This window comes from Pyrgilauda ruficollis, unplaced genomic scaffold (assembly GCF_017590135.1).
Source record: "Pyrgilauda ruficollis isolate IOZ18807 unplaced genomic scaffold, ASM1759013v1 scaffold40, whole genome shotgun sequence".
Classification (NCBI taxonomy): Eukaryota; Metazoa; Chordata; class Aves; order Passeriformes; family Passeridae; genus Pyrgilauda; species Pyrgilauda ruficollis.
In genome coordinates, this window is record NW_024525490.1 from 11545395 (window position 1) to 11569651 (window position 24257).

The 24257-nt window shown below is 42.3% G+C and overlaps 1 protein-coding gene across 4 annotated transcripts in view; it reads right to left on the reverse strand.

The window, feature by feature from the left end:
• Positions 1-24257, reverse strand: part of FILIP1 (filamin A interacting protein 1) — a 101133-nt gene that overhangs the window by 2906 nt on the left and 73970 nt on the right. For 3 of the 4 annotated variants that reach the window (XM_041477363.1, XM_041477362.1, XM_041477361.1), the window contains 2 exons: positions 10945-13750; positions 4633-4856 (listed from right to left, as the gene is read on the reverse strand). In XM_041477363.1, coding sequence (XP_041333297.1) covers positions 4650-4856; positions 10945-13750 — 3013 coding nt within the window. In that variant the 3' untranslated portion in view covers positions 4633-4649. The remainder of the gene's footprint in view (positions 1-4632; positions 4857-10944; positions 13751-24257) is intronic. The other variant, XM_041477364.1, reaches the window with a different exon arrangement.

Consider the following 24257-nt stretch of genomic DNA (forward strand, 5'->3'; position numbering starts at 1 on the left):
AATATGATTATATTTGAAGGATATTATTAAATAAATTTTTTCTAGGGTTCTAGGATGTTTACTGTTCTGAGAGAAATCCCTCTAGGCATTACAGTTGAAGCTCCATGCTCCTTTTTCAGTCACACTTACTCAAATGTATTGATCTACTAATGACTACATTAGCAATACCCCTATGTAGCACTAAGTCTGGTGATGGGATCTAACTCAGGGAACACAGTAGAAAACTTGCTGGGAACTAGACTTAAAATTAGAGAGATCACCTGGAGAACTGAGGGTGCACCTTCTCAATCCATGTGTGCTGCTCATGAATGGGCTGGCATTTTGCCTGCTCTTCCCCCTCTCCACCTTACTACTGATGCTAAGCCATATATTACTGCTGCTGGGCTTGAGTTATCACAACTGCAAACACGGCCATGTCATCAGCCAAAACAGGGCTTCTCTCCAGCTGACACTGAATATGACTAGAAGTACAAAGATTACTCAGTCATCTTAGTTCCTGACACAGCATTGTAACTATCACGATTCTGAGTGCATTATTTTGCTACTGAAATTGTTCCACTTCATTACAAAAAACCCAAACAAAATGACAAAAAAGTTAAGAGAGAGAAAGCATAAGGATGAGTGATTCCAAATGATCATTTAGGAAGGCTTAGTTTATTACGCGTTATAATCCAGTAATGTAGAATACACAAAAGCCCTGTAAATAAAGCCCTAATATTATCCTTTGGATGTGTCAGAGATTGATTCTTTGGTGCCTAGTAAAATCTGAGGTCTGAACAATGCTTGTCCTTGTGGCATTTGTGACATCATCTTGTGTTTATTCTTTGATGCTGTATGAAGGTGAGCTCATGCCCTACTCTTCCACACAGTGAGGCACTGCTAAGGTCTTGCTCCTCTTCTCTGTCGTCCTTTTCATTAAGCTGGAAAAACTTCTTATTCTGGACATCCCTATCGCTCTGCCAGGTTTGCATGAAATTGGTTGGTTGTTCAGTGTTATTCATTAGGGAAGGAGAGATGGAAGGATGGATGAGCACAGACACTTCATCTTATAAGCCTCCTTTTCAACAGGGCCAGGCTCAAAGGCAGCCTTTGGAACAGGGACACAGATCTGGGCGGGGGGCTCCCTCCTAGTTCAATATCCTGACCTCTCAACTACTCCCTTGTTTCTGCTCAGCGAATACTGAAGCATTCCATGCAGAACGGCACAGCCTTTCCAGGAGGGAATGAGAATGCCACCTTCTTCCTCCTCAGCTGTCAGTGCCACTAGTGAACCTGCCTGCAGCTGATGTGGATTTGAGTCTCCTCAGATACTGTCTCCTACCTTTGAAAAAAGGTTTCAATCAAAAGCTTTTGAAAATAAGCAGCACTACCCCTGCATTTTTGTGGTATTTGATCTACTAGAAGGCATTCATGATCCTAGAGTCATTTTAAAACACCAACTGGTTTCCTGTGCCCTCCTTCTTTCTTTTTCTGGCCTGTGAGCCTGGCACTAAGTTATGTTAAAGCCAGCCTTTACGCTTTTTTGCCAGATTCCTTTTCATTCAGATCAGTTCCCCAGTTAAATTCAAATACTTGTGCCAGCTCAAAGGACAACCACATAGTCAGTGAGTACTTTCTTGGCTGGAGGTGACAAAGACAGGACTAGAGCTTTTCAGTCCAGTGTGGAGTTATATCCTGACTTTAAAGTGACCATGAAATTCTGGTTTGACTTAAAAGCCTCGGAGGAAATAAAAGAATACCTGTATTATGGATCTCAGTGAGGTACAGCAGATGCAGTGCTACATTTAAGTCATAATAGAAACACTGACTAGATAAGGTCTGTGGAAGAACAGCAGGAAGATCTTCAGGATGCCTCTTGGGCTTCGGCATTGTTTTTAGATTTGGTTGTTTAAATTGCCTTTTGGAGCAATTTAATTTGACCTACTGAATGGAGTGTCTTACTGTATTCATTAAACATAACTGTCTTCAGAGGTAATTCCAGTGTAATACAAATAGTTAGGCTTGAACCTTTTAAGGCTTCTGAACTATAGGCTTTCTTTCCATCTTACCCTTCTTCTACCTTCAGGAAACAAGAATATTAGGTCAATTAAAACAGATGTCAAAAGTTTTGAGTATAACAAAATACCTGGTTTTAGCTAACAGTTTAACCAGCTGCCTGATTCCAGCTCTTTAGACTTCATTTTTCTTTAGACACATTTTTGTTGTGCAGCCCCTGGGGAAAAATAACAGGATCCTAAGTCTGACCTCTCTGGAATTTCTGAAGTCTGGCTCATCAAATCCTACTGACCCTACAGGAGCAACTCCCAGCCTGTGCCTGCAATTCTGGCTCTAGCTGTGCCAGTTTGTGTGCCCTAGATTTCAGGTACTGTGAGGCTGGCTTGTTTCTTCAGGTGAATTAGTTTCTTATACCTAAAACAAAACCAAAATTTTCAACCACAGGCACACATAGAACACTGAATTATGGCAACAGTTAACTAAGGACCTAAGTTTCTTTGACACAAGGAAGGCTTAAGGCAGCTGTATAAAGCTACATTAGCTTGGGGATAATGTTTGCAATATTATTTGACTGTTTTGACCTTACAACTTCCTTCAGTGACAGTATTTAGAGTGAATATCCAGAAAAAAACCCACTTTTTTCTTTAAATATCTGTTAAAAAGTCTGTGTTACAAAAAGAACAGTAAGATCTCAGCAACAATTTACTGACATACTGAGGCTTTTATGTGATAAGAATTCCTTGAGAGGATCTGATGTATTTCTGACATATTAACTCACATTGCTTGCTAATGCCAGTTTCCAAGTTTTATCTGAAGTACTGGGAATAGGAGTTATGAAAAAATGCTACTAATACTAATCTGATTTTTGGATGTCATAGGAACTAGAACCTTAAAATTAACAAGCATTTCAGGTGCTACACATGTAAAAAACCAAAACCTACTTTTTTTTTTTTTTTTTAACGTGGCAAAGAAAAAATGCCCTTCATGTGAATAATAAAATGCCAGCTTTACAATGGGATAATTATCATATCTGTATGTGAAATTAGAGAAGCAGTGCAAAGCAGATGGAAAACTAAACATTGCTTGGTTTGAATATAATTTTGTTGACCTTTGGTGACAGAGTTCTTCCATCAAATATCTTCTCCCAGACCAAATTTCATATTTCACCCACCAGTGCATTTTCCTTTCTGTGAATTTTATTTATAATTTATTGGTAGTCTTCCCACTTTGCTCTCTGTTTTAACCAGTGGGCCCTTCACAGCTTGCTGAGGTGGCTAAAGCATTATATAACTTTAAACCCATCATTTATTGGTTTGCTCAGCTTCATTTCTTTTGGTTGTGACTTTCTTCTGTGAAAACTGATCACTTAATGTGCTTTGAGAACTCTACTGTTATTAAATAAACAATCATTAACAATCATCAGCATCCACACTTTTTCCATGCTGGAAAAATTCATTAAAACATGCTTAAAAAATGCAAACATACAGCTGAGGAAATCACAAAGAGGGAAGGAAAAATGATGAATCACCATGGTATTGTAAGGCAGTCTTCATTTTATGACAAAATATTTTAAACAACTGAAAAGTGAGGGTAATTTCCTTACCAAAGCCTCTCTCTTTCATTGTCTGTACCTGAGCTGTGCCTTTAGATAGCAATTCCTGCCACCCGCAGGCTGTGCTGACTTACCCTCTAAGATGTAAGGATGCTTGGGAAGTAAGGTTTCAATGTAAGACCCAAGCAGGAAAACTGAAAACCTAGTCAGGTCAATGGAATGAGTTGCTTCATAGCCATTAGTGGTCTTTGGAGCAGGCACAAATGAATTGTATTGATTTTTGCCAGACAGTGTTTCTCAAGCTTTTGCTGAAGACTAAACACCTTCTGGCTCACAAGCCTTCATCTGAGCCCTGAGCTAGCAGTATTCCAGTGTGTGTAAGTCAGGGACCTGGTTCTAAGTGTTGTCTACAAGTGTTGACTCTCTCTGGAAGAATTAAATTGCTGCCAAACATTGTGCAACATCCCTATGCCCCTGAATTTAGTAACTATCTTGAGAAAGCAGCTCACCACTGAGAAATGGTGATTTTCATGGTAGGCTCCTAGAGAGGCCACATGGTCAATGGTGCCCATTCTTCCTCTCTTCCTCTCCCACACATGAGGTACTGGCTTTCATTAAACAGGATCTCAAGTGTGCATGGCAAGACTTTTGGCATTGCTTTCCTAGGCCATGTGGCATTTCAGTAATGTGATTAAGGCAGGAAGGAAAGTAGACCGTGCAGCAGCAAAGGTGGAAAACAATCTAGTTAAAGTGACCAAACCTCCTTTGATCTACTAAGAAATGACCCAGTCTATCACTAAGAATTCCCAATACAGATTAATAATCTATCTCAGTTACCCATTCTCACTTCCTAGACTGAAAACCTTCCTGGCATAAAATTGCCTTTTTGACACCTTTTTTTTTTTTTTTTTTTTAAACTTGAGTAAGAAAACAAAAGGATTTTGTTATTTAAGTAGTCAGTGCACACACTTATTAGTTTGTTGTTAAGTGACAGCTGCAGGACTTTGTTAGTACAGGCAAACGTGAACAACTACACAGACAGGGGAGCTGACTTCCATGGCAGCAGTAAAACCTGCAGAACGTACCCCCTGAGCCATCGCCATCAGCCCTGACCCCCGCCCAGGGAGGCAGAGCTGCTGGCTGAAGATTTCTTCAGTTCTATTTTCATAGACTGAGTCTCAGCACGAGGCTCGAATTTTGTCACATTTCCTGCTCCTGGGGCTGCCACTACTGGCTTTCCTGCTTTCATACCTTTTGAGACAGGAATGCGGGTGGGTGTAGGTCTCGGGGATGACCCATCCTGTCCTGTCTGCAAAACAAAGAGACAGAGAAAAATGCAGTGAATTAAGGACTTTTTCTCATACATGCTCATCTTATACTTTTCTTTGGTTCTTCATTTACCTCTCAAACAACAATATCCCAAATCATGCCTATTAACAAAGTAATATTCACACTTGGAACCTGGCCATGGCACATACTGCTAGAGTAGGGCCAAAGGCACAGTTGCAATCATAGATAATCCCAGAGGTGAGGTGCAGGGTTTTGAATCAAGATGTCATAAGGAAGGGAATTTGTGCAAATCTCCCATTCTACAGCATGACACAGTTCAGGATGGCCTTAGAGGCTACTACAACATTGGTTTGGCTGTCAGAACAGGTAAAATATTAGCATCCTGTATAGACACTAGCACGGATCTTCAGAACAGCATAGAGTCAGCTGAGGCTAATGATGAATCCAGGGTAACTGCCAAATTTTAGGAGCTGGGGCATGATCACTCAGCATTGTAAATAAAACTGAATTTTACTTCCCAAAGTATGCTGGGAAGTAAAATGGCTGGGGCCACTTATTTCTGCACTGGGAAGAGCAGGGGGGTGGGAGAGAAAGAGACAGAGAACAGATCTGGATTTCCTTTTCCTGTGGCTATGGCAGGAGGGATGTGGGAAAGGGCTTTCCCCATCCAAGCACAAATCACAGCTTGAGAAACTCTGGTGAGGGTGAAGCTGCTAACCCAAATTTCCAAGGATACCTCAAGGCAGTGTGGACACAGCCATTTTACTATCTCTGCCAGTCTTCTGCCCTGGACAACAGCCTAGCAAGCACACTTATCCTCAAGTTTGAGTAATTCAGATTTTTTTTTTTAAATAAGAACAGCCTAAGTGGCTCGCTTGGGGCTGGCAGACCCAACACAGCTGCTGTGTCCTTCTGAAGCCCCAGCTGGAGACCAGGCCAAAGCTATCCCATATATCCCAATGGAATGAGTATCCAAATCAGTATCCAATGAGTACCCAAAGCTATCCCATAGCTTTGGCCAGATAATGATCTGCGTACTCTTCAAGGTCAAATCTGGAGCTACCCCATATAAACCATGACTTAAAGAAAATACTTATAAACATGACAATTCTGGAAGGAAACCGGCTTTATCTCCTGCAATGTGCAATACAGACCCAAATGATAATGGTGACAACTTCAGTGTCTCGCCTGAATTTCCTATGTGACTGACATTTCTGTTCGCATTATGGATTAAGACTTTGATCTGACAAAAAAAGAACAATTCTCCAGAAATCCTGGAATCCTAGCTACACCCACCTGCTAAATGACTAAACTCTGCAACTTATGACATATAAGCAAAGTAAAACTAAACTACTGAAATAGACTGGACTGGGAGCTCATGTCAGCTGCAACATGCATTTGAACATTTACTTTAAAATGCTCTACAAATGTTTTTCAGCCAGTGGCATCAGAGTTTTCTGTCTGCATCCTGAGCATGCAAAGGAAAACCATTCCTTAATCTTCTAAGAACAGCTCAAAACCCCATGTGTACACTCAAAAAAAATCACAATTGGAAAACTTGAATGCTGTCTGCCTGACAGGAAGGAAGCCATTTTCAATAAATAAAAGCAACATTTACAATAGCAGTCTAAAGGCTAATATGGAACTCACATGTAGATGTCAAAACAAGTTAGGCCCATACAATTCTGTAGGGCAAAACATGCAAATGCATTCCATCAGCCTTGGAAAATATGTCAACATCCCAGGGAACCCAAATGACAAACATCTTGTACTCCCTGAAAGAGTCCCACAGTGAGTAAACATGAGGCAATCAAATGGAGTAGCTGGAATCTCAGGCATTTCTTCAGCTTTATTCACATGTAAATTATTAACTAAGGATTTGGGTGCTTTCAAGTTACTCATTTCAAGCCTAAATCACTCAAAAGCACTTTGAAAAGAACTCTAACTTGCTTTAAATTTCTTAGTTGCCTTCATTCCAGCATACTAACGTGTTGATGGAAGCTAACGCCTACTTCCCAGGCAGCTGCAAAAGCATTTTGTGTTTGCCAAGTGAGATGGCACAAAGGTGCCTCCCCAGCCGGCTTGTCCCCTTGGGCGCGGGAAGGGGCAGCAAGCAGAGAACACATCCAGCCCACGTCTGTAGCATCTGTGCAGAGAGCCCACAGGACTGCCTGTCTCTCCATCATTCCTTCCTGCTGTTTGTCTGTAGGCTGCTGTCTTCTGGTGGGTCCAGGAATGTGGCTCCAACCAGAAACTAACCCTTACACAGCTGGAATGGAGTGCCCAAGATGCAGCCCTGTGAGATGCTGGGTGATGCAAGCTGGATCTGAGCTGGCAAGGCAAAGACATGGTGCTGGAACAGGGACTCAGTGAGGTTACACAAGACATTACTGAGAGCGAGATGAACACATGCATCTGCTATGGTGCAGTCATAATCAGCTCTCACTGCAGACACAGGTGTATTAACCTGTGAAGTTGCAGTAAGGTTGGTAGTCCCATTAAAGGAAAAAAGCAATCTGAACATACAGAACACGTAGCATGTTTGAGTAGTTTGTAACAGATCCTGCTTGGTGCATTTTATTGACACACAAAGAGACTGCTTTCATGCATACGCTGGCTTCTGGAATATTTTAAGTAAAAAAGTGCTTTTTCAGCATTTGTTCTCAACCTGATCAGGCCCCAGCTTGCCCTGGACAGAAATGGTTGAGTTCAGTGACCAACAGACACCTTGTGCAACTTGAAATGCCCTGGGCTACTCAAGCAAGGTACACAGGGCTGGTAGACAACACAGATGACCCAAGGAGACCTAAAACTTCTGATAAGGCAGCTGGAAGGTAGGTAGACTACTTGACAGCACTGAAAATGGCACTAAAATAAAGTATGTTTAGGTAACTTTATCCTGAAAGGCTGGGATTTGAGATCTAGGCGGATTCGAGATAGTCAGCGGGGCCAGTGGGCAATTCAGCTCACCCAGAAGCTAGCCCTGTCTCAGCTGCATCACCCCCCAGTCACCCCAGGCCAGCACACAGGCCTCAGTGCTGCCATGGGGAGCACACAGACGACACACTGACTCGGTTGCCCACGCTGCGGCATCTCGTGCCATCTGAGGCGTCCCATCAGCTGCCACTGCAGAAAGGTACAGGTCATTTATCCCTCCCAGCCTTACACACGTCTCAGCTGCCACAGGCACACAGCCAGCAGCACAACACCTCTGCAGGGGCAGGTGAGCTGCCCCCTGCACCTCCAGGAGCTCCAGCAGCAGCTTAGAGCAGACATGGGACACCTACACAGAGCTACATTTAGATGCCAATCTCAAACTAAGCGTTGTCCAATTGCAAGTGGCCTTACAGCTGCATAAACACTTGTCCCCTTCGCTCTGGCACCCAGCAGCTTCTCAGCTGGGCCTTCCTGCCGTGGTCACAGGATGCCCTGCATGGTTGGTGCAGTGCCACCGTGCTGGCTCTGCTGCAGCCGGGATTCCCTCTGCTCCCCGCAGATTTGCATGGCACTGGAGTCACTGTGTACCCTGGCAGTATAAACAGCTGGCACTCAATGCCAGGCTTGTAGGAGGTGGGGAGCACAGGGATTAAGTGATTATAGGACTGACAGCCGTCATGGTAGCCAAAGAAGATCCACATTCACCAGCAATCCTAAAACCAAATTTAAGGCCTAAATCAAACAGGGTGTAGGCACCACCGTTTCGGGTTTTTTTCCAAAGAATACTTGGCTTTATTCTGTGAGATTTTTTCTGTAAACTATATGAACTGTCCTGGGAACAGAAATTTGGGCCAATGTGCTAAGGGAAGACTGACAAGCAAGCTCATTTTGGTCTCCATATCCTCTGGTCTCTGTAGTCCGTTTGCAATTAAAAAAAAATCATTTCCTAGGTCTGCTAGGACAGTCCAAGTATTTTCCTGGGAGTGAGTTTGACTCTAATCAAGCGAAGGAGGACTAAACACCATTTTTTCTGTTTCTGTGGGAACTATCCAAATCCATAGGCTGCCATAAAAAAGGCATTAATACATTGTACAAAGCATCTTGTGTGAGGAGAGTTAAGACAAAAATTAAAACCACTGAGCTAAAAAAGAAGCTGTGTATCAGTTTGTCCTGTTCAATGTTATTAACTTAAACCCTCAAAATTGTATCTGTTGGTTTCGTCTAGGGTTACTGAGTAAATGATCACTGCTTGGGTTTTCTGACTAGGGGCAGTGAAGTGTGTTTGTAAAGTTGTCATTTGCAAAACAGATGGTGAATACACTTTTTTTTCTTTCCAAGAGGTCGGGGAGGAAAAGACATATTTGAGCTTGTTCGAAGTTGCCTGTTCAGCTGACTAGGGACATTAAAAACCCAAGGGAAGCATAAGATAAAGTAAATCTTATGGCTGAACTATTTTCCTTACATTCCAAATCAGGGAGGATAAAGTGAAGAAAGAAGCCAGTTTTTAGCCAGAAAAAAAAAAAAAAAACAAAACAAAAAAGTTTTTGTCTGCCATGGTTCACTGCATCATCACAGTAGAGACAGACATCTAGTTAAAAGAAAAAAGTTTAAAAAAAAAGTTATCCAGGCTTCTGAGAGACAAAGGAATTTGTAAATTAATTCAAGACTTTAAAAAATGAACAATTGCCTCTAATATGTAAGGAAACACTGTATAATAAAGTATCTACAATACTTTATATAAGTGGGAAGAGAGAGCGAGTGCATGTGCAATTCCAGACAGATCTGTGTGATGAATGCAAGCTTTCTTAATTCCAAAGTCATAAATGGGAGTGGCAGCTTCTCTCCAGAAGTGTGAAAGTGTATCTTAAATACACTTCGACATTTCAGCTTGGGAAGAGATGGCTGACAAGGCGTGTTGTAGGGCTCTGCTGACTCCCGAGCAGCACGGACAATTGAGTAGGGGATGACTATTCAGTATTTGTCAAGATACAAGAAAAAGGCTGTAACCAATGAAGGTATTGCATAAAAGGTATCAAACAAAAGAGCTTTTCTTAAAGCCCACAACTGAATTCACTGCCCCCTGATGTAGAAACAACAGTGTAAATAAGTTCAAAAAGCAATTAAAAGAATAAATAGAAGAAAACTCTGCCATGGTCTATTAAAGACAAAGATGTGGCTACAGGCTCTGGTTCAGAGAGAAATACCCACCTATTGCCAAAAACTGGGAACAGACACTGAGGGAAACATTACTGTGTGTTTACCCACTCAAAATAATATTCCCCTAAGCATCTGTTGCAGACTCTCTCTAGCTAAGTAAGTTTTTGGACTAATACAGTACATTTGGTTTTCTGTTTTGGTCAAATTCTTCTTTCCCAGGCTATTTCCAGCTCAAGTAATAAAAACATATGTCCAGTAATAAACTGGGGCAGGACTATCAATAAATACTGCCCATTATGGTTAAAGACAGAGGTGAGAAGTCTTTCACTATGAAAAAGAAGCTGGACTACCACCACAGAAGCCCAAAGAGAAAGCAAAAAAAAATGCTACACGAAGCTCTATTGTAATACAGCACTTACAGAAGTTCAGAGGAACAGAAAAAGCTCTACTATTCACTGGCTAAAGAGGCTTGGAGCTGTAAGCAATGATAACATGTCTGCTTATTTATTTTGGAGCTCAGTAATATAGCAGATATTAACTGAATTATATGGGGATCATGGGATTGTATCAAAGAAATGACAGCCTGCATATTAGAGTCTAAAGACTTGCCAGCTGAGCCAAAAAAACGTGAATTTTCCAAATTCAGATATTGCACACATAAAAAATAAAAATACAGTTTCCTGCTCTGTCATGCTCATCATTGTTTGTCCCTCTGTCTCTCACTTGTAATTTTGCTGGATTGCCATTACAAAAATAACTTTGAAGAGACTTCCTCTGGAAGTTAATTGCTTTCGGAGATAATACCAAAAGCGTACCAGCATCCAACACTGGTACAAAAATACATGAATCGGGCAAACTCTGATTATGTAATTAAGCTTGAGCCTAGAAGAAATGTAGGGAAGACAAGAGTTTCTCCTCACTCCTCCCATTTTCCCTGCTGGTGTCTCAAACCCAAGCTATGGTTTGTCCTTCTCCCTACCATGAAGACCACACCATGAGATCACACTGCTTACCACTGATTGTGTTCCTCGTGTGGAAGAGGTCGTAACAGGTGTGATGGTGATAGTACTTGTCACCTTGCTGGCTGCAGGTCGTGGGGACAGGTTGCTGCGAGGTGATCGAAGGACAGTACCAGTGACCACCTCTTTCTCTGCCGCGATGTTCACTGGTCGGACTGTTATCACAGGGCTCGCGCCGTCGGGCGCGGCACTGGGAGAACGTTTGAACTGGGAGCCCAAGTGGATGTGGATTTTGTTGTCTTCTGTTGTAATAATGTTGGCATTGGCATTGTACTTGCGGATTGGAGTTGGGACGGTTTGCTTTTCTGGCGTGACTTTGAAGACAGCCCTGCCCATGGTCATGTCTTGTGACTGTGGAGAGACGGAGATTTCTGCCGGCGCTGCAGATGTCGATACTGTCATGATCTGAATTGGCGATGCAGGTCTGTCAGCGAAGGGTGCTCTCCCTCCCTCTGGGGACTTTTCCCTGGAGAATGTTGTTATAGTGACTGGAGACATGGAACGATCTGGGCCCATGGGACTTTCACTGCCTTTTCCTTTTTGTGGCATAACATTTGGAGAGGGAATGATGGTTATCCGTGGCTTCTGATTTCCCAAAGTAGGAATGACAGTGGTACTTGAAAAAAATTCCTCTGCAGATGGACTGGTTATCTCCAAAGTTGCTGTACTGTTCTCATGGTCTGGTGTCACCCGAATATGAAGAGGTTGACCCTGCTTTGGTGAAAGGACAACCTCCCCGGGATGTGCCGGACTACTGTGGCTTCGGGCTCCTTTATCAGGCGTTGTCTGAGCCCCAGTTTCCCTCTTTTTCATCCATGGTATCCAGGATTTCCTCATAGCGAGCTCATTTGCTGCCGGAGGATATCTCTCAAGAACTGAAGAACGCTCCATGGGTTTTTTCAGACCTACCTGTCGCAGATTGCTCATTATATGATTCTCCTCCTGGAAGGATTTCCTTATAAACACTGCTGGAGTTTCTTCTTCTGCTGCTTCATTGCTTAGAGCATCTGTCTGCACGCCGGTGGACGTCACGGGAACGTCAACCATTCTTCTCCCGTTCATGCTGGGCCTCAGAGCACGGCTGTAACGCTTAGAAAGCTCCAGCTCTCTTGTCAGGTTCAAAACTTCCTGCCCCATGCTCTTGTTTTTGTTTTCCTCTTCCATAAACCTTTGCTGTAGAACTGAATAATCGACTTGGAGCTGAGAAAGCTGGTCTTCTTTGTTCATGAGCTCATGGATTTTTTCCTTAAGTGCTTGAACTTCTGCTTTCAAATCTCTGCTTTTGGCCTCTTCCAGACGAAACCTGTGCCTCAGCTCTGCTTCCTGGCTCACCACTTCTCCTTTTTCTATTGCTTTCGTTTTGGCAATCTGGAGTTTCATCTCCTCCAACTGTTGAGAAAGAAAATTAGCTTTATCCTGCTCAGTCCTAAATTTCTGCTCTAGCTGATCATACTCATCTTCAGTCTTCATCAAATCCCCTTCAACCACTTCCAGTTGTTTGAGACGTTTTTTCAGTCGTTCGATTTCAATGGTAAGTTCCTTAATCTTGTTGTCCTCATGACAACCATGCTCTGCTCCTTTCCTAGTTCGACCTCTTGTAATTTCTCTTTCTACTTCCTCCATACCATCAATTCTTTTCTTTAACAGGTCAACTCTACAGCTTAATTCAGATGATTTTTCTTCTTCACTTCTCAGTTTGCCAATTAACTCATCCCTTTCCTTTGTCAAACTAGATACTTTTTCCTCCATTTCAGATTTCAGTTTCAAAAATTTCTTACTTTCTTCTATTAATTTCTCTGTTACATCCATAACTTTCCCTTGTTCAACTTTAAAATTCTTGTTTAGGCCCTCAACCTTTTTTTCCTCCTGTTTTATTTTTTCCATCATATTTTTTCGCTCATCAACCAACATTACAGTAAACGACTTTAGCTTTGTAAGGTCATCTTTTAAGCTTATTTCAGCCTTTTCCAACTTGCTTTCAGATGTCTCAAGGTCCTTCACTCGAGTCTTCACCACTTCCAGCTCATTTATCAAATCCTTAGTCAAATTTTTTTCTTTCTCCAAGTTTAAGTGTAGCTGAGTGCATTCCGACTTGCTTTTACTGAAAGCCTCTTCCAGCTTCTCTAATTCTGACATTCTTTTCTGCAGTTTTTCCACTTCAAGTTTCAACTCTTTGCTATGATGCTCTTCCTCTTGCAGTTTATTTTTCAGCTCTTTGCACTGGGATTCGGTTTTTGTGATCTCTTCATCTTTCCCCTCCATTTCAAGCACGCGCTTGCGGAGGTTTTCCACTTCTGCCATTAAGCTAGAGTTCCCACATTCCCCTTTTGCTATTTTATCTCTTAATTCTTGAAGTTCCTCCTCAGTTTTTTGAAGATTTTTGTTAGTTTCTTCTAGCTCCTCTATTCTGCGAGTCAGCCCCACTAGCTTGAGCCTTAGTTGTCTATTATGTGACTCTTGATTAGCCAGTTTAGCAGTCATCTCCTCATGTTCTTGACAAAATGATGATGTTTTGTGTTCAAGTTCTGCCTCTAATTTCATCAGTTTTTGTCCATCTTCTTTTGTTTTTGCACTAATAATTTTAAGCTTTTCTTCTTCTTCCTTTAGTTTTTGGGTTAAGTCCTGTATTTTCTGGCTTTGTTGACCAAGTTGTTCAATATGCATTTGTCTTTCATCCACCAGCATGAGTGCAAATGATTTGAGCTTGACTAGTTCTTCTCTTAGTTTATTGATTCTCTTTGTATGCTCCTTCTCCTTCCGGGCTTGATAGATCTTCTCCTGCTCAAGAAGTTTCTTCAACCTGAAACAAGTTAGAAGAGATGTGTTAGACTAAAATGTATATATATGTCTGTGTGTTATCTCTGTATTTTTAAAATCACCTTTATTTTAGCTTCTTTTTTATTAATTAATAATTAATTTATTAATTTTATTTAGTATTCAAGAAATAACTACCTACTACAGTTGTGTTCCCAAACTAAGTCTTTTGAATTACAGAAATTAAAAAAAAATACATAAAATCATCTAGAAATCTGAAACACAGTAAACTGTTCTACATGTACAGGTAACAAATACATCAGGTTTTAATTTCCTTACATTTATTTCTCTGTTAGGATGATGTTGTTAAAAGTATATAATATCCCAACAGGACAGGTATTATCTACTCACTAATACATTTATACCAAATTTGTTTTACCAAGTGGATTCCTCTTTATGTCTTGCATACAGAAAAATCTGTAAATAAAGGTAAAAGATTTAAACTAATTGTCATATGGAGCCACACATATACAGACCAATCCTGGTTACAAATAAACCAGCAGGACAGAAGATTACAGTAGCACACAACTGATAACCATCTGGGCATCACAGGCATATGAAATTAGTAGGAAGATAATAGTCACTGTGCTGGAAAATTTAGGTTAAAAGGTTTCTTCTTCTACATTTCACTTAGTAGATGTTGTGAACCACAAGGATCAGACTAGTCAAACCTTTGGCTATAGCTGCCCTCATCTGGAAAGTACTCTTCTCTGTATGGCCTCTAAAGCTGCGTTTTCAGACAATATAAAAGCTCGCCATATATCCAAATTAGGTGTCTCCTCAGAAAGATAATAAAGGCATACATTACCCAGCCTTCACCATGCAACATGGAGTAATATAACTATTTTATACCTGTGATTTATATTCAGGATCTGTTGACACCAACATAGGAAGTTCTGGCACATGTTCTAAGCACAGATTTATGAGGCTGGTGGTCCTCAACTGAAAGAATACAGACAACACAGCGATGTATCCCAACCAATCTAAGAGCCTTATTGCAAAAGCAGCAGTCTGACTTAGAAAGACACAGGTATGCACACTGAATTTACTGTGAAATAATATTTTTTCGAACCACTGTTATAGCACCTACAGTTCTCATATCCTCTATCAAGACACGAGATAATTCAAATCCACTTGCTTTGCTTACCCTAAGTCTGAAGCTTCTCAGCTTCCTTTTTATAACTGAGACGCACATCCAGGTGGTAATAGCAGAGCAATTAACGCCTGGTAATTAATTTGCAGTAACTGGAACATCCATATCTTAGCAAAGATCAACTTTTATCAGTTTTCTTATCTTACACGTTGGATTGTAGATGACAGCAGGTGGAGCACAGATATACATTCCTCTCTGCTACTCCAGCAATGAAGTGGTGCCAAGGGCCCTGGGGCACAATGTCATACACAAAGGGTGTCTCCCAGAGCCCTCACCTGAACTCTACACTCCTAGCAAGAGCCAGATTAACTCTGAACTCAGCAACTGTTAATGTTTCACTCCTTGCTCCCGAGGGACCAGAATCAAAAGGAACTGGAAAGAAAAGCCATAAGAAAAGAGAAGGAAGTCAGAAAGCAGAACACAGGATGCAGTAGGTAGGGAAGGAGAAGGCTGAAGAATGCATTTGAAAGCAAGACTCGGATAGGATGTGGGAGTAAGAGAATAGAAGGAACCAGCGGTAGAGAGAAAAACAAACAAACATTGCAGCCAACCTTGCTGGGTCACAGATTATTCTCAAAAGAAAAGTCTCTTTAATTGTGGCAGCTCTTTGGAAAGGACTGAAAAGGCATGCTGGTGGATGCCTCATTATTGGTCAAGTTAGAATGTCAAAAGGTAAAAAAAGACCCACTGTCACTCACAAAGCATGCACTTTTCACACTGAAGAAGGAACTTTATTAGCATGCAATATATTCCCTGGCTACTCTGTCTCAGTGCTTCATGCAAATGTTTCAGCCAAGAACTCTTCCTCATCTCCCCCAGAGTATGTTTTTAACGGAATAGTATGTACCCTTCCACAAAAATACTGTTTGCCATGACAGAACAGTGTAGTCGAACCTGGTAGTGCTCTAAATGACACATCTTCCAAAGTCACAAACATAGGAGAATGTTTCCAGCCTCCCTTGTCCCACAAGAAAATTTTAAGGCGACCCCTACAAATTAAAAAAACCCCAGAAAAAACGCTTAAAAAAAAAAAAATCTTGACACCCAAATGCCTAGAGATGCTTAGAAAACTGTCTTTGATTTGTAATTCCTAGGCCTGCACATGTGATTTTCACCCAGCAATTGCTCCAGGGAGTACACGCCAGTGCAAAATAATGTACTGACCACACATGGTTCCACGCGATTACCTGAGAGTCTACTTGGAAAATCTGCCAAGAAAGCCACTGAAAAAAAATTGCAAATACCTGTTAAACTAAGACAAGAAAATGCCAGTCATGAGGCTGAGCAAGAGAAGAAAGCATGTTAGCCCTGTCACTGCCTTGCAGGAGTGCTAGCAGTGGGGAATAACCAGCTTGGCCCCTCTGGGAAAATAAAGCAACATTCAGCACTTCATTCTGCCTCAGCTTTAGCACAGAGAAACTACATGTCTCAAATAAGACAAGCCAACTTTCAGAGAAGATACTTAACAATACTTCTGTTTTTCATGTATATGGGAACTGCTTCTAATATCTGGATCTGTGGGGAGGAATTGGAAGACAGCACACAAATACATGTGTTAATTTCCAAAGTAATTTAAAAATAAAAAAAAATCTATACCTTTTCAGTGTTACTTCTAGAGACTAAAATAAAGCTGAGTTTAAACTTGCTCCCGCTTTTCCATCTTTGTACAGCTTTCATACCTCAGTGGTTAAACTGGAATTTCAGCAGGACTGCAAGGTGAGGTTATCCCCTCTTGACCCTCACAGCACATTTGCTGCTATCAGGCTTCTCATCTGACTGCTGCTGCTCATGTTTGCTAAGTAACACCGATCTACATGGGCTCCTATGCAACACTAAAAGCCCTTCAGACTCGCAGCACCTGGTCTTCAATGTGTCAGCCAGAGCAACTGCATGCTGGGTTGTCAAGAGGCTGAAAGCACCTGCATTCAGGATCAAAATCAAAACAAACAAAACCTTTAATACTGAAACATTAGATACAACCAAAACACTGACAACCCAACAATTTGATACCCCCCCAGCCTAGTCCCTGCCTGTGGTGTCTTGGTTTGTGTTTCTTTAGAAAAAGAAATGAGAAATGTTTGGATACAACTGGATAAGCTGCATTCATCAGTAAGAGTCTCAGGGGTTTGTTTGAATGTCCCCAGAATGAAGCAAGCAGATGTGATCCAGTTCTCTGCCCAGAGAGGGACCGTACTCCCTGCCCTCCTGTGGACAGCACTGCTGCAGCCTGTGTGGCACCTCTTTTCCCCAGGAGTACCATGTCAAAGCCTGCAGCCCGAGTCAGTTCCTGAATACACGCTGCCATGGGGGTCCTGGTGCTCTCTCCCTCTCCTTACTGTCTGTCCTCCCCACAGTATTTGAGGAACAGGTCCAGTACTCAAGACAGGCACATTACCCCTTGCAGTACTGTATAAACAAGCAGCAAACTCTCAGGTGTGATGACTGTGTGCAGCTGTTAACTGCCTCAGTTAAAAACGAGCACCCCAGGATGCTGCTGCTCAGACTTTGTTCTATAAATAAAGAAGCCTGACTGGCATGGTGCAGGATGCTGGAGTAAGGAAGCTACTGCTGCAAGCTGACATGGTCCCTGCTGCACAGGGAGCTGCCTCTCCTGCATCCCCAGCAGCCTTAGCTGTCACAGCCACACCAGGCAGTGCTGGGGCAGCAGGAGAGCTCTGCTGGCAGCAGTGCTGGGGAGGGAGGAGCCTGAAAACTTTCAGCAACCAATCTCAGCTGAAGAGAAAGACATCGGACTGGAGGAAGAGCAACTATGGAATTAGTTTTAACAACTCTCATGAATGGTGTGCTGGAAGTAGCTAGCAAGGAAGAATGCAGGAGGGGATGGGCAACAACCAGGCTGTCCCTCTCCTCCTGCCTTTAGGTTTGGTGCTGAAGTGTTTCACTGCACAGTCTTTCTGCTTCCCCTTCCCTCCTCCAAGCTATGAATCAATCAACAGAAGTGCAGTGGGATTCTGATAGCTACAACTCTATTCCTCCAGTGAGGCGGCTTCATTTCTTTAGTCATGTCTCCTCTCAAAAAAAATCCACTTCCAAGTGTTTAAAACAGAGCATGCAACAGCAAACAGCGCCCCAAACATTTATTGATAATCATACCAGTGTGTGTACCTCCCTTTCTGTTTGTACTTCCAGCAAGATGAGAAAACATCACAGGTACTCGTACAACCTTTTCCACTTCTAGCATAGAAATGGGCACTCACCTACACAAGGAAATCCTGGGAAAGCAGGGCAAGCCAGATGATGCCCTGAAAGGCCATAGGCTGCTCCCATGGTTTGCATACACATCAGCATTTCAGCACCGCAGTTCAGCTGTGTTGGCCTGTTTTAGGCCCCTGCTCTGCAAACAAACAAAGCCAAGCTTCCCAAGGTGTCTCCCAGTGTTTAATTAAGCACTTAAAGGAGGAGCTAATGAAGAGGGCAATCTGGAGGAGGGGGATTTCTCTTGCTATCAAAACTGGCAGCAGGAGGAACAGCAGTCAGAAGAAAGAGGATGGAAAGGAGGCAAGCAGGTTAAGGTCTCTAGGGGACCTTACTGAGTTCATACCCAGCCTGGAGACCCACAGAGTTTCTCACTGCTGCTCTAGCACAAAGCTATGTGACTTCCCATTCCTGCAGTACCTTACTTTGCCATTTACATTCCAAAAAGTCTGTTGCTATGGGGTGTAATGACTTCTATCCCATTTCACGGATGGCCAGTAAGTGGGGGTTAAGGCAAATACATTAATGAGGACTCGGTCACTCTAAGGATCAGCTGACTGAGAGCTGATGAAGGCTGCTTCCACCTGAGGGGCCAACAGCATTTCTGTGCCACTCACACAGCAATCCCAAGAGAATTTCCAGTTGGAAAGCAAATGTCCTTGCAAACTCATCTTCCCACTTCAAACCCAAAGTCTGCTACTGTACATGCAGAATTAGAGAGACTCGACAACTTCCCAGTGGTAGCTAAAAAGCTGCTGCCCATTAAGTGATGCAAGAGTCTGTAATCCCAGGACAATGAAAACCAGCAAGAGGTAGTTTAACTCAATAAAGGAGTTCCCTTTGTTTTTTTCCTCTGTTTAATGTACAACAGCTGATTTTGAAGATTATTTCTACGGCCACTGGGAAATGCTCCACATGTCAGGACTATTTCCCAGTGCTTTCATATTTGGGGCCAGGCTGAGATACCCAAAAGGCTGAATTTTGCTAGTTCTGAGTACTTACAACTTGAGCTGAAGTCAAAGAGAAACAAAAGATCGTCAGACTCTCTAGGAAACAAAACAATCGGGCCTAAGACTTAAATTAGGTGATTAGGTCACACTTTCGAATCATCAGCTTCAGTACTTCCCATATAGCCATCTCAACTGGGAGAAGAAATATGAAAACGAGATCAGATCTCATGGCAAGAAAAAGAATAAAGCACATCTGTGTTACTTTCTCCTTACTATCCATTACATTTTAAAGGTAAGGAATGAGAAAAATGTCTGAATGACCTTACTACAGAACTTTCCAACTTCTTGTTCAGTTTATCACAGGGTCAACTCTGAAAACAAATAAAATCTTGTTTAAAAAAGTTCTAGTAAAGTTAAAGACAATTTTTTGTGGCTACCTAATATACAAAGTGTAAAAAAGTGCATGTTCTTCATTGCTGAATTAATTTTTGGAAAGTGATTGTATCAAACTATATAACAAGCAAATTCATATTCTTGCTGCTTCTAAACTGCACGATAGTTTCCAAAACATACTGAAAGTAAAGGAAATGTTTTCTTCCTTAGGAGACCCCACTGCTTGTAATCCACAACAGTTTGTCTTCTGTTTCTTATGCTGATTTTGTAAAAATTAAAATCCAGTTTGCTGAAATAGTTAATTTGTATTGAAAGTGTCTTACTCCAACTGAGCAGTGACTGAAGGTAGTATTTTGGAATACAAACACTTATTAAATTCAGCGTCCCCCCACCTTTCCAGCACACTGGTCACGTAAGAAAAACACTAAAGATCTTTAAGAACAAAACCCGACAGACATCCTTTCAGACTGCACAACAGTATCATCCACATTAATTCCAGAGGTTAGAGGAGGGGAAGGGGGATGCACAGAAACAGGAACACAGTATCTGAGAGCGAAGGCGAAGCAGCGTTCAGCCGAGAGATGAGAATTGCCAAACCTGTCTCCGGGCTGCGGTTATCCTTCCCTGACCCCTCGGTGCGCGCTTCGGGAGGGGAAGCCGCACAGCACAGCCCCACCAGGTGCACCTTCCAAGGCTCCAGCCCACCGCTACATCAGCCCGGGGCCGGTCCGGCCCCTCAGCGCTGTCCTGCCCGCCTGGAGCCGGGGCTGTCGAGCATCCCGGAGCGCCCGCTCCGCTCCAGCCTCGCTCCGTCCCGCCCGCGCCTACGCCACTGCCCGGTGCGCTCAGTGAACCAGCGAATTGCGCATGCACACAGCAATTAGCGGCGCTCAAATTAAAATACAATTTTTAAAAAATTAAAAATAAGGAAAAAACAATTATCATACCTTATAACTAGACCTATTTTTTTTCTTTCTTTTCTTTTTTTTAAGCAACCAGAACGGCATCCAAGGGGGGCGGTGGCGGGCCCGGCTCCGCGGCGCCGCTGCCAGGTGAGGCTGCGCCCCGCGCTCTGCGCTCGCCCGGGCGGGCGGGGCCGGGGCAGCTCTCCCGGGCTTTGTTACTGACAGCCCCTCCGGGCTCTTTATAGGCACGGTTCGTAGGTGAACGATTAAGAAATAATAATCTGATCGCAGAGAACCGCTGGGAGTTGCTTTTGCCTGACTGGACTGGGATGCACGAAGCGCTGCTGCTTCCCAGTCCCAGCTGCCGATTGATTCCGCTGGCTCAACAAAAGCTCCTGTTGCTTTCCTCTTGTCTTCCCGGTGTTTGAAGTGGCAGTAGTACTGCTGGTACGCGCTGGCTGATCTTAAGATCGGTTGATAAAGGCATGAATACATGAAGAAAATCCCCTGGGGATTTAGTATACGGGCGTGTTTGTTTTTGAAAATCCATGCATAGTAGCAAGCCTAACCAAGTCTGGTGAGGTCTGAAAAGCACCATTCTGCTAGCTCTCTGCTTTAAAGAAGTCCTAAACCAGCCCTTTTGTTCCCAAAACAGCATAAAAGAATTTGAGGATTCCTTCTATTTCCCTAATGATTCCCCGTATTGCCCACAGTCACTTTTTCAGACTTTGTGAGGGGACCTAGGAAGAAGGCTTCCCTTCCCTTTCCCTTTTGCCTTTGCTTTCCTCTTTCCTTTCCCATTCACTTTCCACTTTTCTTAGAAAGCTTTCAATAGCCAAAAGCACTGAAAGCATAGAATTTCAAATATTATTATCCACTAAAAATGGATGTGAGTTTACATTTTTGAGAAACTGTCTAATTTAATGATCTTTAATTCTTTTTCCTTAGGACCCTCATTCAGCACATAGACTGGACAGAGCTCATTTGAAAAGCAGCTGCTTAGAGACTGAATTTAAGCTTTTTATTCAATATGTTATTTACCTCACTCTTTTCAGACTCTGCTGAGAACAGAATTATTAATTTCTGGGTGGGAGGTATAAGTACAAAGGGACCAAGGTTTTGCTTGGGACACCTGCTCTGGGGTACATCGGGTGTGGGTTTCAGAGCACAGCAGAGTGGTAGTGCATGCAGATCACAATCCCTGTGATTCTGCCTGTGCCCAGGAATGGATGCTCCAGACTCCTGCACATCTGAGCCCGGATCCAATATGCTCCCCAAAATGAGAACCATTCTTAGAGTGAAAAGCATTCACAATCCCTGTAAATTAGCTTCACATGACTTAACTAGCATTGTGTAGGAAATCCGTCACACCAACGCAACAGTAGAGTCACATTTTCCAGGGAAATCTAAACAAGTCTTAATCATTCTCTCCCATTTCATATTCCTTTATCTCATTTACTAAATACTTTCCAAAAGATGAAGCTGGGGTCCTACAGAGAGATTGTTGCTTCTTGTGTGCAAAGCTGATGCATCTTGGTATGTTTCTATTTTTCCAGTGTCAGAGGAAAGGTTTCTGTACGAAATGTGTTTGATTGTGCAATTACAAATGATCACATGCATTGAGCAGACCAGTGTTCTGCTTACTCTACTTACTGTGTCCTTTGCAATCCCAACAATTGTTTGGTAGACCTAAATATTCTTTAAAAAGAGGAAATTGCATACACAATGGCAAACACTAAGATATTGATTATTGAAATGTAATGATGTGGCATTTTACAGGCACTTTAACAGATTGTCAGAAGAGCTTAGATCCTTTGTATGGCCTGCATAGAAGTCTGCACTCTAAGTTAACAAAATAATTTATAGCAATAGCAGGGTGTCAGCCTCGAGGCAGTTTGATACTAGAAAGGCACAGAGCACTTTGCAAGCAAGTTTCAAAACTATCTGCTGACAGAGGGGTTTGGCTGTGATCAGCAGCCAGGAGCAAGGCTCTGTTCCACCGGCGCTGCTGGCTCGGCAGGAGGATCTCTGGTCACACAGCCCATCCCAGCTGGCTCTGAGCTTTAGCCCATTGCACAGCTCATCCCAGTCCCACTGCACCCGCTGCTGAGTCCCAGGTTCTCCTCACCTCTGCACTCCGTTTCTAACGCCCACCTCTCCCAGGTCAACAACCCTTCTAGATGTCCTCTCGTGTCTGCTCTGGCTGTCCCTTTGTCTTGTGTTGCCACGCTTGGGCCAGGCTGGCACTGCAAGCGACACATCTTCCCTCATCTGTGTTTTCATGGTCTCAGCTCTGAGCAGAAAGGTCAGGGATGGCAAGAGGATGTTAGAGAAAGTGCAGTGTAGTAGTGGTGAGCCTACACACCTGCACTGGTTAAGTCTGTACCACCATGAGATTTCATAATTAAAGTATTGTCCCGTCACCATTTCAACTACTCTGGGTACCCACCACTACGCTGATACCAGACCTACAGGGGATGTCAGGTAGGATGTTACAGCAAAGGTCAAGCAGGCCTTTAATATTTACAGCTTTTCTTTTACTGCTTAGAAATCACATTATGTATCTATATAAAAATAGAAAGGTACTTCATATGTTGTTATTTCTCAAGAGTACCTCAACTTTAAGTCACTTCAAAGTCTGGGAAAATTTAACTTGCTCATGAATTTTTTTGTTCATATTTTCATTGGGATGAAGTAGTTCAAGTAATGCATTCCTGAGTAAATGAGCACTTGCAACATTGTGAGAGCAGATAAGAAAAGCAACAAGAAATAAAAGCAGTAGAGGGAATAGATAGGAATCCCAAATTTCAAATCATCTCTGAAAGTCAGAAATGATACTTTGCATCTGGCATGATTGCCTACTACAGAGGAGCGTAACTGGGAAGCAAAAGATGGAATTGGAAATAAATAAAAATTTAATGATGTGCTAATAGACTACACATTTCTTTGATAAGCTGCTCTCTTTAAAAATTTCCTAAATATGCACAGCAATAGATTCCTCTTGTAGATCTTAGAGGCTTGTAACAAATTATTGCCTGATTATAAAATTCTCTGTAAACAGAGTTTTGTAACCTTCCCAGCAGACTGCCCCTGCTCTCGGTTGCCTCTTTACCTTCAGTGCAGAAACACATGTAACATTTATAGTGAAGGCAGAGAGCTTGCAACTCTCTCCAAGTTCTCAAACATGTTACAAAAAACCCAAAAATTTCTGTTTGTGCAAAGCAAAGCTTTTCCTAAATTTGTGTTTACTTACATACATGAAAAGGTACACTGTGTGCTTGCCAGACTTTTTTATTTTTTGTCCACAAAAGCTTCAAAGCAGTGAAAATCTTCCATCATGATTTTGTTTTTCTTTTTTTCCCTTCTCTTGTTTAAGTCAAACTCATTTGGTAAGTCAGACCTGACCTCCACTTTCTGCTTACAGTTGTTTGCTCTGAGTGCAACAGATACAAATTGATTGAGTGACATCTTGATAGAATGTGAAAATTTTGAATATTTAGGGAGGGAAGAGGCTGATTTTAATTTGCTGCTGAAGATATAGTGAGCAAGGTGATCCATTGAGCCTTTTGGAGAAGAGAAATAAATAATGAAGACAAATGCAGTAAATTCTTGAAACATGACTTTGTAGGAAAAGCCTGAGAAAAATACTTCAAGTTGGACTCTGAGCTGTTGTATCTCAGGCAATACACTTTATATGGCATACGTCATGCACATTAAAAAACTTCATTTGGTGAGCTGCCCTGACAACTGGCTTTGTTCACCTTTGTTCTTATTTAAAACAGGTTGTTCCATGCAGCTGTTAAAGAAAATGTGTGCACACACACACGTTTGCACACAGGCTTTTTTATTACCCCTCAGATCTTTCAGAATAAGTCC